Source organism: Pseudophryne corroboree, chromosome 3 (genome assembly GCF_028390025.1).
Source record: "Pseudophryne corroboree isolate aPseCor3 chromosome 3, aPseCor3.hap2, whole genome shotgun sequence".
NCBI lineage: Eukaryota > Metazoa > Chordata > Amphibia > Anura > Myobatrachidae > Pseudophryne > Pseudophryne corroboree.
The window spans coordinates 677,733,434-677,751,139 of NC_086446.1; the positions used below are offsets into that span (position 1 = coordinate 677,733,434).

At 48.7% G+C, this 17,706-nt stretch overlaps 1 protein-coding gene across 3 annotated transcripts in view; it reads right to left on the reverse strand.

Moving 5' to 3' along the window:
* Nucleotides 1–17,706, reverse strand: part of SLF2 (SMC5-SMC6 complex localization factor 2) — a 317,833-nt gene that overhangs the window by 36,255 nt on the left and 263,872 nt on the right. For all 3 annotated transcript variants that reach the window (XM_063961913.1, XM_063961915.1, XM_063961914.1), the window contains 2 exons: nucleotides 2,285–2,461; nucleotides 2,103–2,200 (listed from right to left, as the gene is read on the reverse strand). In XM_063961913.1, coding sequence (XP_063817983.1) covers nucleotides 2,103–2,200; nucleotides 2,285–2,461 — 275 coding nt within the window. The remainder of the gene's footprint in view (nucleotides 1–2,102; nucleotides 2,201–2,284; nucleotides 2,462–17,706) is intronic.

The following is a 17,706-nucleotide window of genomic DNA, read 5'->3' on the forward strand; positions in this document are numbered from 1 at the left end:
TTTACACTACACAGAGTGATTTTCCCTATAGCAGCTATATAAATACAATTTTGCGCCTAAATTTAGTGCCCCCCCTCTCTTTTTTACCCTTTGAGCCTGGAAACTGCAGGGGAGAGCCTGGGGAGCTGTCTTCCAGCGGAGCTGTGAAGAGGAAATGGCGCCAGTGTGCTGAGGGAGATAGCCCCGCCCCCTTCACGGCGGGCTTCTCCCGCTCTTTTATTAATATTATGGCAGGGGATTTTTGCACATATATAGTTTATTAGACTATATTATGTGCTTTTTGCCAATTTAAGGTACTCTAATTCCAGCCCAGGGCGCCCCCCCCCCCCCCCCAGCACCCATCAGTGACCGGAGTATGTGGTGCGCATAGGGAGCAATGGCGCACAGCTGCAGTGCTGTGCGCTACCTTAATGAAGACCGGAGTCTTCAGCCGCCGATTTCCAGGACGTTGTTCTTGCTTCTGGCTCTGCAAGGGGGGGCGGCGGCGCGGCTCCGGGACCGGACGACCGAGGCTGGGCCTGTGTTCGATCCCTCTGGAGCTAATAGTGTCCAGTAGCCTAGAAGCCCAAGCTAGCTGCAAGCAGGTAGGTTCGCTTCTCTCCCCTAAGTCCCTCGTAGCAGTGAGTCTGTTGCCAGCAGATCTCACTGAAAATAAAAAACCTAATAAATACTTTCTTTTACTAGAAGCTCAGGAGAGCCCCTAGTGTGCAACCAGCTCGAGCCGAGCACAGATTCTAACTGAGGTCTGGAGGAGGGGCATAGAGGGAGGAGCCAGTGCACACCAGTAGTCCTAATTCTTTGAGTGCCCAGTCTCCTGCGGAGCCCGTCTATTCCCCATGGTCCTTACGGAGTTCCCAGCATCCACTAGGACGTCAGAGAAAATTATTTTCATGAAAATAAAATTGTATTGGATTATTATATGAACACATGCGCGGTTTTTGACGGGATGTATATATCAGAATACTCGTACAATATATTCTGGCACAAGTACACTTGTTCTTAACTAATGCTGTCTTATTATCAACATGTAGAATACTTAATTGTTTGTAAAACCACGGCACTGATGTACAGGCGGCCTTGCCCTGCAGTCCCGGAGACCAGTCGCATCTATTTTAGAAAATGGCGCCCAGCATCTCAGTCAGGGAGTGAGGGAGAGTGTGAGGCAGCTCCAGGAAGGGGGGGGGGGGGGGGGGGGGGACACCAGCAGTGGATGGTGCCCAGAGCTGGGGGGGGGAGGTGGAAGGGCTGCAGGTCAAGCTCCTTTCCCCCTATGCTGGTCCTCACCACCGGGTACTATGGAGCCTTATTAAAGTGGCTATTTTTCTATCTGACCTGTGCTCCCATGCCCTGGTGGATTTAGTGGGGTCCCCGCTCTGTCACAGTGTCCAACGCCAGCGTCGCGGTTCGTCTCATTAAACCGCGACCGGAACGCAATTTAATGGTGGGTCCTGACTGGGGGACCCCCTTACCTCCTCCCTTAGTAGCAGCCACGCGATCCAGGAGAGCATCTGCGGTGGTGTGCCTATGAACCGGAGCGCCTCTGCTGCAAGTACCCGGGAACAGAGCCAGCGGGAGTATGCGACGCCACTGGGGAGGTGATGGGGCCGCAGCACAGTATGTCACACTGACTGAGCTCACAGTGCCTGGAGGCGGGGTTATAAAGGAGGCCCCGCAATGCATTCTGGGACAGTCTAAAGCTTTAGCCTGTTGGTGCCTCTGGATCAAGATCCATCATTACACCCGCTGTATTCCCTATGGAACACAGTGTACCCCACTGCAGAAAGTTTAGATTTTGTGTATATCATCTCAAATTGTTGTTAATTATAACAGTATGACAGTTTCTTATGGAAAGTTATTGGTTTAATAATAACAACTGTGATTTAACAACTCCTGATCAATATGCACTGCCTACATTTGAAAATAAAATAAACACAAAAGCACTAATATACTATATAATTGTGCACTGACTGGCTACAGTAGCACTTATTCAAATATTCCCATTATTGTTTTTTTTCCCCCCATCAGAAAATCATGCAAAAACATTTTTTTTAAATAAACTGCTCTATTAGAAGAAAAAAACACACAGCAGAACATTACCTTACCTTCCACGCATTTCACTAGAAGGAATAAGCTGCAGCAGTTTAATAAAGTTGTGATGATGACTGGAAAGTTTGCTTACTGCAATGCATAGTTCAGGCATCTAAAAGACCAGCAAGCAATCAGATTAATACAGCAAACATGATTCAAATTAGTGAAGAATATACAATATTTTGTTCTCACTTACTATCTTTTCCCATTCCTTAATATTTTGAAGCAGGTTTTCTAGAAGACCATGCAAATCCACCACAGGAAGATCTTTCATTTCTTTTTCCAAGTGTATCTTCAAAAGCAACACTATGAGTGCAAGGATTTCCTTGTCAAAGAAGCTATTTGGGTCAAAAGTCGCACAAAAGCCTAAAAACTTAAGAAAAAAAAAAAATCAGGATTTTGGTACTTACCGATAAATGCCTTTCTCCGATTCCACAGGGGCCACTGGAGCGTAGTTACAATGGGGAAATAGTAGGCAGTAATAGGGAGCTGGCACTTTAAAATTCTAACACTGTGGCTAGCTCCTCCCCTACTATCTCCCCTCCAAGCCAGTCTACGTAAAACTGTGCCCGAGGAGAGCTGGAATAAACAAACCTTAAGGTAGAGGAGGTTAATGACGCCCTGTAAACCAGGATAACACAAACTAAACCTGGAACAGAACCTAACAAAAAGCAGGTTAACCTGAACTCAACAAGTAGGCACCTAGTGATCTGCAAACCCTTAAGCAAAAAACAAGGAGGAAACAGCGCTGGGCGGGCGTCCAGTGGCCCCTGTGGAATCGGAGAAAGGGATTTATCGGTAAGTACCAAAATCCTGATTTCTCCTTCATCCACTAGGGGCCATTGGAGCGTAGTTACAATGGGGACGTCCCAGAGCTCCCAAAACGGGTGGGAGAGCGCTGAGAGTCTTGTAAAACCGCTCGGCCAAACTGTGATGTAGAGGCCGCAAAAGTGTCAAACTTATAGAATTTGACAAACGTATGTCGGCCCCACCAAGTAGCCGCCCGACAAAGTATTCATGGAGACTCGACGGGCAGCCGCCCACGAAGGTCCCACAACGCCCATAGAGTGCGCTGAAATGGAAAACGGAGGCTCCCGAGCAACCGCCAATAAGACTGTCTGATGGTCAGATGTATCCAACTGCCCTTATGCTGGGACCCCGGCTATTTACTACAAGAGCATCGTACAGAACAAAGAAGAAAACACTTCGTCGAATAGCCGAAGACTTCTGTAGAGAGAGTTGGTGAGCCCTGACAACATTCAAAGAGGGCCGAAAACATAAGTGTCAGATTTATATGAAAAACAGACATCCCCCCTGGAAGAAACGACCGCTCAGCCGTAACCCCAGTCGAAAAGGGGGATTTGCCAATAGAGTACTCCCTGAAAGAAAGCCCGAACTTACGGCCGCCAGGCTAATTACTTTTGGAAGAAAACCGAAAAAGCAGAGACCTAAAATTCAGGTCAACGTAGTTTGAAGCGCAGCCGAGTAAACCACCCAGAGAAAACCAAAGATGACAGCTGAATGGTAAATCAAAAGGGGAAAACCCCTGTTATCCACATTATGCCCCTTAAAGTTTCCCAAGTGGCAAAAGCGAGAAGAGGTAACAGACTTCCGAAATCGGGGCCCAGTAGGCATAACCGAACTAGGGAACTTCTCCCTTCTGAGGTCTCATGAACAGTCACGCCGTTAAACGAAACCAGTGTAAGATTGAATAAAGAAAAAAGGTCCCTGTTGAAGTCAACAGTCCTGCAGAGGTAGGAGCCAAGGCTCTTCTACTGACAACAGGTGCAGGCTGGAACTTTAAGTCATGCGCGGCCAAACCGGAGCCACCGGGAGGGACTAGCGTGCATTCTCTCCTCCTGTGTTACCGAAAGTGAGGTAGATAATAGAAAAGAAGGCAAGATAGACTAACCAGGAACTCCAAGGAGCCCTGAGGGCATCCTCGGCTATTGCCGCCAGAGCTCACGTCCGAGAGTAGTAAAGGGTTAAAGAGTCAGTCAGACCGACCCTGAGGTCGATCAGGAATCTCCGCCAACAGCGGACTAGCTGACAAAACTCTGGGAAATGTCCCCTCACCCGGGAGTCTGACCTGGCGGCTTGACCTGGAAAGAAGATTGTTGTCCTCCGCTCAGAGGGGAATGTAGGCGACCACTCATCGCGTCGCAACTTGACTGAAGGAAGAGAGTACCTGGTCCCAAGGAAGAAAAAAAATCCTCTGACGGACCAAGTTGAGAACCGTTTATGAGGAGCAAAAAGTGGACCCGTGTCGAATTAGAAGCTCCTGGATCCTTCGGATATTCAGAAGCAACCTAATCTGCAGAGTGGGATTCCAGCAGTAGATTGTCCAATTAGGGAACAAACGTCACTCCCTGCCTTTGAAAAAGAGGTATTCTGTGATTTTCCTAAAACCTGTGGGAGCGGAAGAGCGACCGAATGGAAAGGACTGACCGTGAAAATGAGTATCCTGTAATGTGAATATGAGAAAAGCCCGATGAAGAAACCCAACGGAGTTCAGTAAACAGGCATCCTTGAAGACAAGGGACGCGTAAAACCCCCCCTTTCTTCTTCAAACTAGCAATCACAGACTGAAAGGATTCTAAGGCCAGAATAGGCATAGCCAAGCCATCTGGTTTTGGCACGGGAAAAGAAAACAAAGGCCTGCGAAATGCCCCGATTCAAATGATATGTGAAGACAGGGATCAACACCCTTTGCGGTTAGAAGCATCTGGAGCGCCGCCTGCAGTATGACTGTTGTCATCGTAAGCCGGCCGACCCATGCCGAGGGACCACTGAGACGGTTGGACTCCCAAATCGAGTCTGTAACCGCCCAAGCCTTCCCAGTCCTCCCAGTAGGACCACCGACAGGCGCCTACCCTGGGACCCCCTCGGTGGTAGGAAGGTCTGACCTGCGGTGGGTGTGTTGGATGACCTAAAATCAGACTGGACTGAGGATGCTGAACCTCTGCTTCAGCCTGCTACCATGAGATCCCTTGGCGACGGAGATACCGCCCCTGACCTGGAGTCGAAAGCCTGAAAGGGCACGGAAAGATCTAAAGGAAAGACCGGTAAAGGTCCGTCTTGGAGCTGGGGCAGCAGTAGGGGAAAGAAAAATGGACTTACCCCCAATGGTTCGAGAAACCATGCAGGAAGTTCCTTCCCCTGAACCAGCTGCCCCTTAGGATTCCATGTTCACCTGTCACTGGCGCAGCCCCAGAGGTCGTCGGGTTAAGACAGCCCAAGCGAAAATGCAGGTTCCGAGTATACAGACGTGGAGACCTCAAAAGAATATAAAGCAGAATCGTGATTCTGATCTGTCCCAAAGCATCAGTTGATCCTGATGCGAATTATCCAGTAACCTAGAGGACAATTGTTCCACAACCTACCTGCTCCGGATAAGGTCGAATCCCTGCTGTCGCATAGGTCTCTCAGATGGATCCCTCAGCAAGGCTGCCCCAGGAAAAACGGCAGCCTGTTGGACTGACAATACATTGAGGGGTATACCCTGGAGAGGTCCGATATCGTTTCCTGCTATCTGCGGGAAAAGGATAGGCAAACAAACATTGTTTGATACCTGAAATTGTGAATTCGGATGTTTCCCGGCCGCCTACCGGAGCATGCCCAGCTCATTCGAAACTGAACAAGTCGCTGTCACTTCTTCCTTGGCGTCAAACCCCGAGGGACCTGAAGTGTCCGACCTCTTTACCTGCATCACCAGACGAACTGCTGTACAATACGCCTCAATATCCTGAGATACTGGTTCAGACTGCACCGAAACATAATCCGTATCTCGTGTAACATGGAGGTTAGCAAGATCCTTTTAGAAACCTGAAAACGTGCAGTCGTATGTCTCCAGGACCCAGAGACACTGGTCGGACTGCACCGAAAACAGACATCCTAGGTATCCCGGACATCCATTGCCTCCTTCCAGAGAGGTCTAACATCCGCAGCGTCGTGTAACACTGAGGTTAGCAACCTCCTTTTAGAAACCTGGGGAGAAGAAATGACGGACGGGGTCTCTGGTAACGGTGACCTTACCTGCATAAGCTGAGCTGATCAAACAGGAACGTCCTGCAGCTGCATTGAGGGCTAATTAGATGGCTCCCCCGCACAATCTACACATAACTGGGAATTCTCTGTCCTGGGTGTTACGTTTAGTTAAACGAAAAGAGAAAAGACAGGTTAAAGAAGTGTAACCCTCTATAAACTCTTGCACTATAACGTGCAGTGACAGGCACATATCCCTTCCCCGCTATAAGCGTACCGAGCCACAGCGGCAATTTGGCTGACACCACACACATTCCCCCAAATTACACACAGTATTATTACCAAGTGAAACAAAGGAGTAATAAAGGGGTGACAACACCCGCCCTGTATGTAGTGTACTGCTAATTCAGTAAGCTCCGCTGGTTGCCCAAAATGGCGGGCAGCCTGTGAGAAAAGCCGGGGGAAAAATCAATGTGGCAGGGTGAAGAAATGTGGGACGTGAACCCAGGTCTTCTATATACCCACATACCCAGCACAACTATATACATCTATTTAATATATATATATATATATATATATATATATAAAATAAGAATTTACTTACCGATAATTCTATTTCTCGTAGTCCGTAGTGGATGCTGGGGACTCCGTCAGGACCATGGGGTTTAGCGGCTCCGCAGGAGACAGGGCACAATAATAAAAGCTTTAGGATCAGGTGGTGTGCACTGGCTCCTCCCCCTATGACCCTCCTCCAAGCCTCAGTTAGGATACTGTGCCCGGACGAGCGTGCATAATAAGGAAGGATATTGAATCCCGGGTAAGACTCATACCAGCCACACCAATCACACCGTACAACCTGTGATCTGAACCCAGTTAACAGTATGATAACAACGAAGGAGCCTCTGAAAAGATGGCTCACAACAAGAACAACCCGATTTTTGTAACAATAACTATGTACAAGTATTGCAGACAATCCGCACTTGGGATGGGCGCCCAGCATCCACTACGGACTACGAGAAATAGAATTATCGGTAAGTAAATTCTTATTTTCTCTAACGTCCTAAGTGGATGCTGGGGACTCCGTCAGGACCATGGGGATTATACCAAAGCTCCCAAACGGGCGGGAGAGTGCGGATGACTCTGCAGCACCGAATGAGAGAACTCCAGGTCCTCCTCAGTCAGGGTGTGCCCCTGACCAAGTAGCAGCTCGGCAAAGTTGTAAAGCCGAGACCCCTCGGGCAGCCGCCCAAGATGAGCCCACTTCCTTGTGGAATGGGCTTTTACTGATTTTGGCTGTGGCAAGCCTGCCACAGAATGTGCAAGCTGAATTGTACTACAAATCCAGCGAGCAATCGTCTGCTTAGAAGCAGGAACACCCATCTTGTTGGGTGCATACAGGCTAAACAGCGAGTCAGATTTTCTGACTCCAGTCGTCCTGGAAACATATATTTTCAGGGCCCTGACAACGTCAAGTAACTTGGAGTCCTCCAAGTCCCTAGTAACCGCAGGTACCACAATAGGTTGGTTCATGTGAAAAACAGAAAACACCTTAAGGAGAAATTGAGGACGAGTCCTCAATTCTGCCCTGTCAGAATAAAAAATTAAGTAAGGGCTTTTATATGATAAAGCCGCCCATTCTGACACACGCCTGGCTGAAGCCAGGGCTAATAGAATCTTCACCTTCCATGTGAAATATTTTAATTCCACAGTGATGAGTGGATCCAACCAATGTGACTTTAGGAAACTCAAAACAACATTGAGATCCCAAGGTGCCACTGGGGGCACAAAAGGAGGCTGTATATGCAGTACCCTTTTTACAAACGTCTGAACTACAGGCACTGAAGCCAGTTCTTTCTGGAAGAAATTCGACAGGGTCGAAATTTGAACCTTAATGGACCCTAATTTTAGGCCCATAGACAGTCCTGTTTTCAGGAAATGTAGGAAACGACCCAGTTGGAATTCTCTGTAGGGACCTTCTTGGCCTCACACCACGCAACATATTTTCGCCCAATGCGGTGAAAATGTTTTGCGATTACATCCTTCCTGGCTTCGACCAGGGTAGGGATGACTTCATCTGGAATGCCCTTTCAGGATCCGGCGTTCAACTGCCATGCCGTCAAACGCAGCCGCGGTAAGTCTTGGAACAGACAAGGCCCCTGCTGGAGCAGGTCCTCTCTTAAAGGTAGAGGCCACGGTTCTTCCGTGAGCATCTCTTGAAGTTCCGGGTACCAAGTCCTTCTTGACCCATCCGGAACCACGAGTATCGTTCTTACTCATCTCCTTCTTATGATTCTCAGTACTTTTGGTATGAGATGCATAGGAGGGAACACATACCCTGACTGGTACACCCACAGTGTTACCAGAGCGTCCACCGCTATTGCCTGAGGGTCCCTTGACCTGGCGCAATATCTGTCTAGTTTTTTGTTCAGGCGGGACGCCATCATGTCCACCTTTGGTTTTTCCCAACGGTTTACAATCATGTGGAAGACTTCCCGCTGAAGTCCCCACTCTCCCGGGTGGAGGTTATGCCTGCTGAGGAAGTCTGCTTCCCAGTTTTCCACTCCCGGAATTAACACTACTGAGAGTGTTATCACATGATTTTTCGCCCAGCGAAGAATCCTTGCAGTTTCTGCCATTTCCCTCCTGCTTCATGTGCCGCCCTGTCTGTTTACGTGGGCGACTGCCGTGATGTTGTCCCACTGGATCAATACCGGCTGACCTTGAAGCAGAGGTCTTGCTAAGCTTAGAGCCTTGTAAATTGCCCTTAGCTCCAGTATATTTATGTGGAGAGAAGTCTCCAGACTTGATCACACTCCCTGGAAATTTTTTCCTTGTGTGACTGCTCCCCAGCCACTCAGGCTGGCATCCGTGGTCACCAGGACCCAGTCCTGAATGTCGAATCTGCGGCCCTTTCATAGATGAGCACTCTGCAGCCACCGCAGAAGAAAACACCCTTGTCTTTGGAGACAGGGTTATCCGCTGATGCATCTGAAGATGCGATCCGGACCATTTTCCCAGCAGATTCCACTGAAAGGTTCTTGCGTGAAATCTACCGAATGGGATCGCTTTGTAAGAAACCACCATTTTTCACAGGACCCTTGTGCAATGATGCACTGATACTTTTCCTGGTTTTAGGAGGTTCCTGACTAGCTCGGATAACTCCCTGGCCTTCTTCTCCGGGAGAAAACATCCTTTTCTGGACTGTGTCCAGAATCATTCCTAGGAACATTAGACGTGTCGTCGGAAAAGCTGCGATTTTGGAATATTTAGAAACCACTCGTGCTGTCGTAGAACTACTTGAGATAGTGCTACTCTGACCGCCAACTGTTCTCTGGACCTTGCCCTTATCAGGAAAGCGTCCATATTTCTTTTAGGAAGAATCATCATTTCGGCCATTACCATGGTAAAGACCCGGGGTGCCGTGGACAATCCAAACGGCAGCGTCTGAACTGATAGTGACAGTTCTGTACCACGAACCTGAGATACCCTTGGTGAGAAGGGCAAAATTTGGACATGTAAGTAAGCGTCCCTGATATCCAGTGACACCATATCGTCCTGGTTCGCTATCACTGCTCTGAGTGACTCCATCTTGATTTGAACCCTTGTATGTAATTGTTCAAATCTTTTAGATCTCACCGAGCCGTTTGGCTTCAGTACCACAATATAGTGTGGAATAATACCCCTTCCCTTGTTGTAGGAGGGGTACTTTGATTATCACCTGCTGGGAATACAGCCTGTGAATTTTTTCCCAATACTGCCTCCCTGTCGGAGGGAGACGTTGGTAAAGCAGACTTCAGGAACTTGTGAGGGGAAGACGTCTCGAATTTCCAATGTACACCTGGGATACTACGTGTAGGATCCAGGAGTCCACTTGCGAGTGAGCCCACTGCGTGCTGAAACTCTTGAGATGACCCCCCACCGCACCTGAGTCCGCTTGTATGGCCCCAGCGTCATGCTGCGGACTTGGCAGAAGCTGTGGAGGACTTCTGTTCCTGGGAATGGGCTGCCTGCTGCAGTCTTCTTCCCTTTCCTCTAACCCTGGGCAGATATGACTGGCCTTTTGCCCGCCTGCCTTTATGGGTACGAAAGGACTGAGACTGAAAAGACTGTGTCCTTTTCTGCTGAGATGTGACTTGGGGTAACAAAAGTGGATTTTCCAGCTGTTGCCATGGCCACCAGGTCCGATGGACCGCCCCTTTATACGGCAATACTTCCATATGCCGTCTGGAATCTGCATCACCTGACCACTGTCGTGTCTATAAACATCGTCTGGCAGATATGGACATCACATCTACTCTTGATGCCAGAATGCAAATATCCCTCTGCGCATCTCGCATATATAGAAATGCATCCTTAAAATGCTCTATAGTCAATAAAATATTGTTCCTGTCAAGGGTATCAATATTTTCAGTCAGGAAATCCGACCAAGCCCCCCCAGCGCTGCACATCCAGGCTGAGGCGATTGCTGGTCGTAGTATAACACCAGTATGTGTGTATATACTTTTTAGGATATTTTTCAGCTTCCTATCAGCTGGCTCCTTGAGGGCGGCCGTATCTGGAGACGGTAACGCCACTTGTTTTTATAAGCGTGTGAGCGCCTTATCCACCCTAAGGTGTGTTTCCCAACTCGCCCTCACTTCTGGCGGGAAAGGGTATACCTCCAATAATTTTCTATCGGAGGAAACCCACGTATCATCACACACTTTAATTTATCTGATTCAGGAAAAACTACAAGTAGATTATTCCCACCCTACATAATACCCTTATTTGTGGTACTTGTAGTATCAGAAATATGTAACACCTCCTTCATTGCCCTTAACATGTAACGTGTGGCCCTAAAGGAAAATACGTTTCTTTCTTCACCGTCGACACTGAAGTCAGTGTCCGTGTCTGTGTCGACCAACTGAGGTAAATGGGCGTTTTTACAAGCCCCTGACGGTGTCTGAGACGCCTGGACAGGTACTAATTTGTTTGCCGGCCGTCTCATGTCGTCAACCGACCTTGCATCGTGTTGACATTATCACGTAATTCCTAAATAAGCCATCCATTCCGGTGTCGACTCCCTAGAGAGTGACATCACCAATACAGGCAATTTGCTCCGCCTCCTCACCAACATCGTCCTCCTACATGTCGACACACACGTACCGACACACAGCACACACACAGGGAATGCTCTGATAGAGGACAGGACCCCACTAGCCCTTTGGGGAGACAGAGGGAGAGTTTGCCAGCACACACCAAAAACGCTATAATTATACAGGGACAACCCCTTATACAAGTGTTTTCCCTTATAGCATTTTCACATATGTAATCATATCGCCAAATAAGTGCCCCCCCTCTCTGTTTTAACCCTGTTTCTGTAGTGCAGTGCAGGGGAGAGCCTGGGAGCCTTCCTCACAGCAGAGCTGAGCAGGAAAATGGCGCCGTGTGCTGAGGAGAATAGGCCCCGCCCCCTAAAACGGCGGGCTCTTCTCCCGGAGTTTGTGAGATCTGGCAGGGGTTAAATACATCCATATAGCCTCAAGGGCTATATGTGATGTATTTTAGCCATAAAAAAGGTATAATACATTGCTGCCCAGGGCGCCCCCCCCAGCGCCCTGCACCCTCAGTGACCGCTGGTATGAAGTGTGCTGACAACAATGGCGCACAGCTGCAGTGCTGTGCGCTACCTTATGAAGACTGAAAGTCTTCTGCCGCCTGTTTCTGGACCTCTGGACCTCTTCAACTTCGGCATCTGCAAGGGGGGTCGGCGGCACGGCTCCGGGACGAACCCCAGGGTGAGACCTGTGTTCCGACTCCCTCTGGAGCTAATGGTGTCCAGTAGCCTAAGAAGCAAATCCATCCTGCACGCAGGTGAGTTTACTTCTCTCCCCTAAGTCCCTCGTAGCAGTGAGCCTGTTGCCAGCAGGACTCACTGAAAATAAAAAACCTAACTTAAACTTTTATTCTAAGCAGCTCAGGAGAGCCACCTAGATTGCACCCTTCTCGGCCGGGCACAAGAATCTAACTGAGGCTTGGAGGAGGGTCATAGGGGGAGGAGCCAGTGCACACCACCTGATCCTAAAGCTTTTATTATTGTGCCCTGTCTCCTGCGGAGCCGCTAAACCCCATGGTCCTGACGGAGTCCCCAGCATCCACTTAGGACGTTAGAGAAATATATATATATATATATATATATATATATATATATGTGTGCCACAGGAGGAACACATTAAGAAAAGACCACTCACTGCAGTGATGAGAAGATCCTGACACTCACAGCAAGCAGTGGAGTCCGGGTAGAGGTTTCCCCTGCAGAGAGGAAATGGCCGCCAGCACCAACCAAGCCGCAGGTGGCCGCCGGGAGCCGAGGTCCAAGACGGGAGGAAGCCCCGCCCCCCGTTATGTGCACTGCAACCCGGTTGCTTCATGAGCCACAGAAGCCTATTAATTTAAAACCTGTAGCCTTCCTGCCCTAAGTCAGCGGGGAGCGTCCTGCCTCCCCCGCCGATCACACGCGCCGCTGCCGGGGAGCTGAGCCCGCCGAGCAGAGCGGGAGAAAGCTCCGCCCCCTATGCTCGAACTGTGTTCTGTATCAAGCTCCCGCGCAAACTAAGCGGGGAGCGCCCTGCATCACCTGACAGCCCTGTGAGCCGCGGCCGGGGACGCTTAGCCCGCCGGGTCGAGCGGGATTAAGCTCCGCACAGCCAGGTAATGGCACCTAAATATAAAGGTGCCATCTAAAATAAAAATCTTTTTTTTTTTTTTGTCATGCATTACACAGAGGGGGGTTAGACCAGGGACCCTGAGCGTGGCCCCCATGTATGGGAGCAGGGAGTGAATAAAAGACACAGCACACATCATCCCAGTTTCAGATTGGTGTCTGTACTCACCGCTGTTGCAGGATTCCTGATGGAGTGGCCCCGACACGCGCCGCACGCAGCGGTGTCCAGCCACTGATACTCACCGCTGCCATAATCTTCTGCTGGTGGAGCGGCCCCGACACGCGCCGCACGCAGCGGTGTCCGGCCAGCTCAGGAGAGCTCAGTGTCTCCCTCAGCCGGAGCCCATCCCGAGCCGCACGCAGCTGCGATGGGACCCCGCCGGCAGCTCCCGCGGTGCAGACTGGAGGTGGCAGAGCTGCCAGTCTGTGAGTGTAAGAAAGAAAAATAAAAATAATAAAGAAAAAAGAAAAAAATTCTTCAGCTAAAACCCAAGTGACCAGCTCACCTCGGGCACTAACTAAGACTGGCTTGGAGGGGAGATAGTAGGAGAGGAGCTAGCCACAGTGTTAGAATTTTAAAGTGCCAGCTCCCTATTACTGCCTACTATTTCCCCATTGTAACTACGCTCCAGTGGCCCCTAGTGGATGAAGTAGAAAAATAACAAAATGAACAAATGACCCTTCTCTGTGGCCCCCCTACAAGCCTCTAAGAAGGAATGCATACAGTACAGCAGATTACTCAGGGTCTTTGCAAACTTATACGATAACCAGTAGGCGACTGCCCTAAGGATTTGTTCTGCCTAAACTCCAAGAAAAATCGCTGCGTAATTGCCATCTTCACAGTTTAACATACATATGGGAATCTGCACTATACAGGATACTGCCTCATCATTACAGATCACAGACTAGAGCAATGACACCCTTACGCTGGACCTGCCTAACAAATGGGTTGTTCAAGTGAGACTACCACCTGAACATAGTGTACCTTATCTTGGGGAAAGAACATCTTCTGATACTTTCTGGAACAGAAGGACTACCATGGTGTTCATGTTCTTATACACTGATTAAGAAGCCAAAAATGAGAAGCCAAAAAGGAGTAAGTGGAATTTGAAGCATTTTCCATTGCTGGTGTTCTCAAATAGTGATACAGAAAGGGAGACAAACTGAAAATACTACCACTGACCTCCACAAACTGCATCTGGTGTACTCAAGGCTACACTTACTCAGATCTCCCTTACAGCCGAGTGCAGCTCTGATGTAAGGCTCCAGGAGGTGAACCACTGGTGGCTAGATGAAGCAGGGAGTCTGGATGGTGTGACAGCGGCTTACTGGGCATGTATCGAGTATGAGTACCAGCTATCTGGCAGTGATCTTGATGTTGTGTATGTTCACACAGACAGGAGACACAGGTTGCAACACAAAATGAACCACATAGTTAGTAAGCCGAGTACAGTATACTTGATCAGAGTAGATAGAATGAGGAGCTCCTTAAAGCTTAAGTCTATGTAATATGTTCTATTTACAATGTACAACTTTTGGAATGATTAAATAAAGGGCAACCTTTGTGCTATCATCCCTCTCAGCAAGTACAGCACCCTGGAACAAGTCCCAGAACACAAGACAAGTCTAAAGGGTACACCCAAACAGCTGTCACAATTGTTGTTTGGGTGCATATCACGCATGTTGTGCACAAACAAACCAGGTTTAGCCACCAAAATGGCTAAACAAGTCCTGCTTTCGGTGTCCAAATTCCCGTTAGGATGCCAGAGGTGCAGACTTAGCTCTCATTTCATTTCTCACCTCAAGAGAATGCGATAAGAAAGGTCATCCCAGAGTCTACTGGGCATCTAAACAGAGCCACAATTTAATTGCTCTGTTTTGTGCCCCCTCATTGTAGCCAAGGGGTAAAACAATGAAATCAGCCCCAAAAGGGCAGGTTAATTAATTTGTTTAGCTCCCTGTCCAGCATACATCACTGAAGAGAATTTGTGGGACCACAACAGAAGATATTTCTCTCCTCACCCCCTTGGTGGCAGAGAGCTTTATCCTTTGCCTGTGGCAACACACACAACATGATGCGGCTTAGGCAAATACATACATGATTTATAGTAGGTATAGAGTTCCCCAACTCAATCTGAGTTTACCAAGCTATCACACTGTAAATGGGGGGATACAAACACATTAACCACAGTAATGTGTAATGACCCTTAGTGGCAAGTTGAGGACCTCATCTTTATTTGACAAGTTACTTTTTAAACCCTGCAGCCCCTTGTGATTGACAAGGAAGCACACTCTGGTAAACCAATGAATCAGTACACGTTTAATTTGCAGTTGAGGAGAAAACTTTTAATGCGATGGAAAAACACTCCAAATTAGAAGGTGGCTTATCATAGGAGACCAAACAAAGTGGTAAAAATAAGATTTTAAACTTACCGGTAAATCTTTTTCTCCTAGTCCGTAGAGGATGCTGGGGACTCCCTAAGTACCATGGGGTATAGACGGGCTCCGCAGGAGACATGGGCACTATAAAGAACTTTAGAATGGGTGTGCACTGGCTCCTCACTCTATGCCCCTCCTCCAGACCTCAGTTAGAGAAACTGTGCCCAGAGGAGACGGACAGTACGAGGAAAGGATTTTTGTTAATCCAAGGGCAAGATTCATACCAGCCCACACCATCCACACCGTATAACCTGGACTATACGCAACCAGTTAACAGTATGAAAACAGTATGAGCCAAAGACTGATCTTAACTGTAACATAACCCTTATGGAAGCAATAACTATATACAAGTCATGCAGAAATATGTCCGCACTGGGACGGGCGCCAAGCATCCTCTACGGACTAGGAGAAAAAGATTTACCGGTAGGTTTAAAATCTTATTTTCTCTTACGTCCTAGAGGATGCTGGGGACTCCGTAAGGACCATGGGGATTATACCAAAGCTCCAAAACGGGCGGGAGAGTGCGGATGAGACAGCAGCACTGATTGAGCAAACATGAGGTCCTCCTCAGCCAGGGTATCAAACCTGTAAAATTTTGCAAAAGTGTTTGAACCCAGCCAAATAGTTGCTTGGCAAAGCTGTAAGGCAGAGACGCCTCGGGCAGCCGCCCAAGAAGAGCCCACCTTCCTAGTGGAATGGGCCTTTACTGAATTTGGTAACGGCAATCCAGCCGTAGAATGAGCCTGCTGAATCGTGTTACAGATCCAGCGAGCAATAGTCTGCTTAGAAGCAGGAGTGCCAACCTTGTTGGCTGCATACAGGACAAACAGTGCCTCTGTTTTCCTAACCCGAGCCGTCCTGGCTACGTACATTTTTAAGGCCCTGACTACATCAAGGGATTTGGAATACTCCAAGTCTCCTGTAGGCACAGGCACCACAATAGGTTAGTTCATATGAAATGAAGAAACCACCTTAGGCAAAAATTGAGGACGAGTCCTCAACTCTGCTCTGTCCTCATGGAAAATGAGATAGGGGCTCTTATGAGATAAGGCCGCCAATTCGGACACCCGCCTTGCAGATGTCAAGGCCAACAACATGACCACTTTCCAAGTGAAAAACTTTAATTCAACGGTTTGAAGAGGTTCAAACCAGTGAGATATTAAGAACTGTAACACCACGTTAAGGTCCCATGGTGCCACTGGGGACACAAAAGGAGGCTGGATGTGTAGCACTCCCTTTACAAAAGTTTGGACTTCTGGGAGAGAAGCCAGTTCCATCTGGATGAATTTAGATAGGGCCGAAATCTGTACCTTAATGGAGCCTAGCTTTAGGCCCATATCCACTCCTGTCTGTAGAAAGTGGAGAAAACGGCCCAAATGGAAATCTTCCGTAGGAGCTTTCTTGGCTTCACACCAAGATACATACTTCCTCCAGATACAGTGATAATGTTTCGCCGTCACTTCCTTCCTAGCCTTTATCAGAGTAGGGATGACTTCTTCCGGAATACCCTTCCCCGCTAGGATTCGGTGTTCAACCGCCATGCCGTCAAACGTAACCGCGGTAAGTCTTGGAACACGCAGGGTCCCTGCTGCAACAGGTCCTCCCTGAGAGGAAGAGGCCACGGATCTTCTGTGAGCATCTCCTGAAGATCTGAATACCAGGCACTTCGAGGCCAATCTGGAACAATGAGTATTGTCCGTACTTTTTTCCGTCTCATGATTCTCAATATTTTTGAGATGAGAGGAAGAGGAGGGAACACATAGACCGACTGAAACACCCATGGTGTCACCAGGGCGTCCACCGCTACTGCCTGAGGGTCCCTTGACTTGGCACATACCTCCGAAGCTTCTTGTTGAGGCGTGATGCCATCATGTCTATTTGAGGAAGTCCCCAAAGACTTGTTATTTCTGCAAAGACTTCTTGATGAAGACCCCACTCTCCTGGATGGAGATCGTGACTGCTGAGGAAGTCTGCTTCCCAGTTGTCCACTCCCGGAATGAATACCGCTGACAGAGCGCTTACGTGATTTTCTGCCCAGCGCAGAATCCTGGTGGCTTCCGCCATTGCCACTCTGCTCCTTGTCCCGCCTTGGCGGTTTACATGAGCCACGGCTGTGACGTTGTCTGATTGAATCAGAACCGGTAGGTCGCGAAGAAGATTCTTCGCTTGTCGTAGGCCGTTGTATATGGCCCTTTATTCCAGTATGTTGATGTGTAGACAAGCCTTCTGGCTTGACCACAGTCCCTGAAAATTCCTCCCTTGTGTGACTGCTCCACATCCTCGGAGGCTCGCGTCCGTGGTCACCAGAACCCAGTCCTGAATGCTGAACCTGCGACCTTCTAGAAGGTGAGCACTCTGCAGCCACCACAGGAGAGACACCCTGGCCCTGGAGGACAGGGTTATTTTCTGATGTATTTGAAGGTGGGACCCCGACCACTTGTCCAGAAGGTCCCACTGAAATGTCCTCGCATGAAACCTGCCGAAGGGGATGG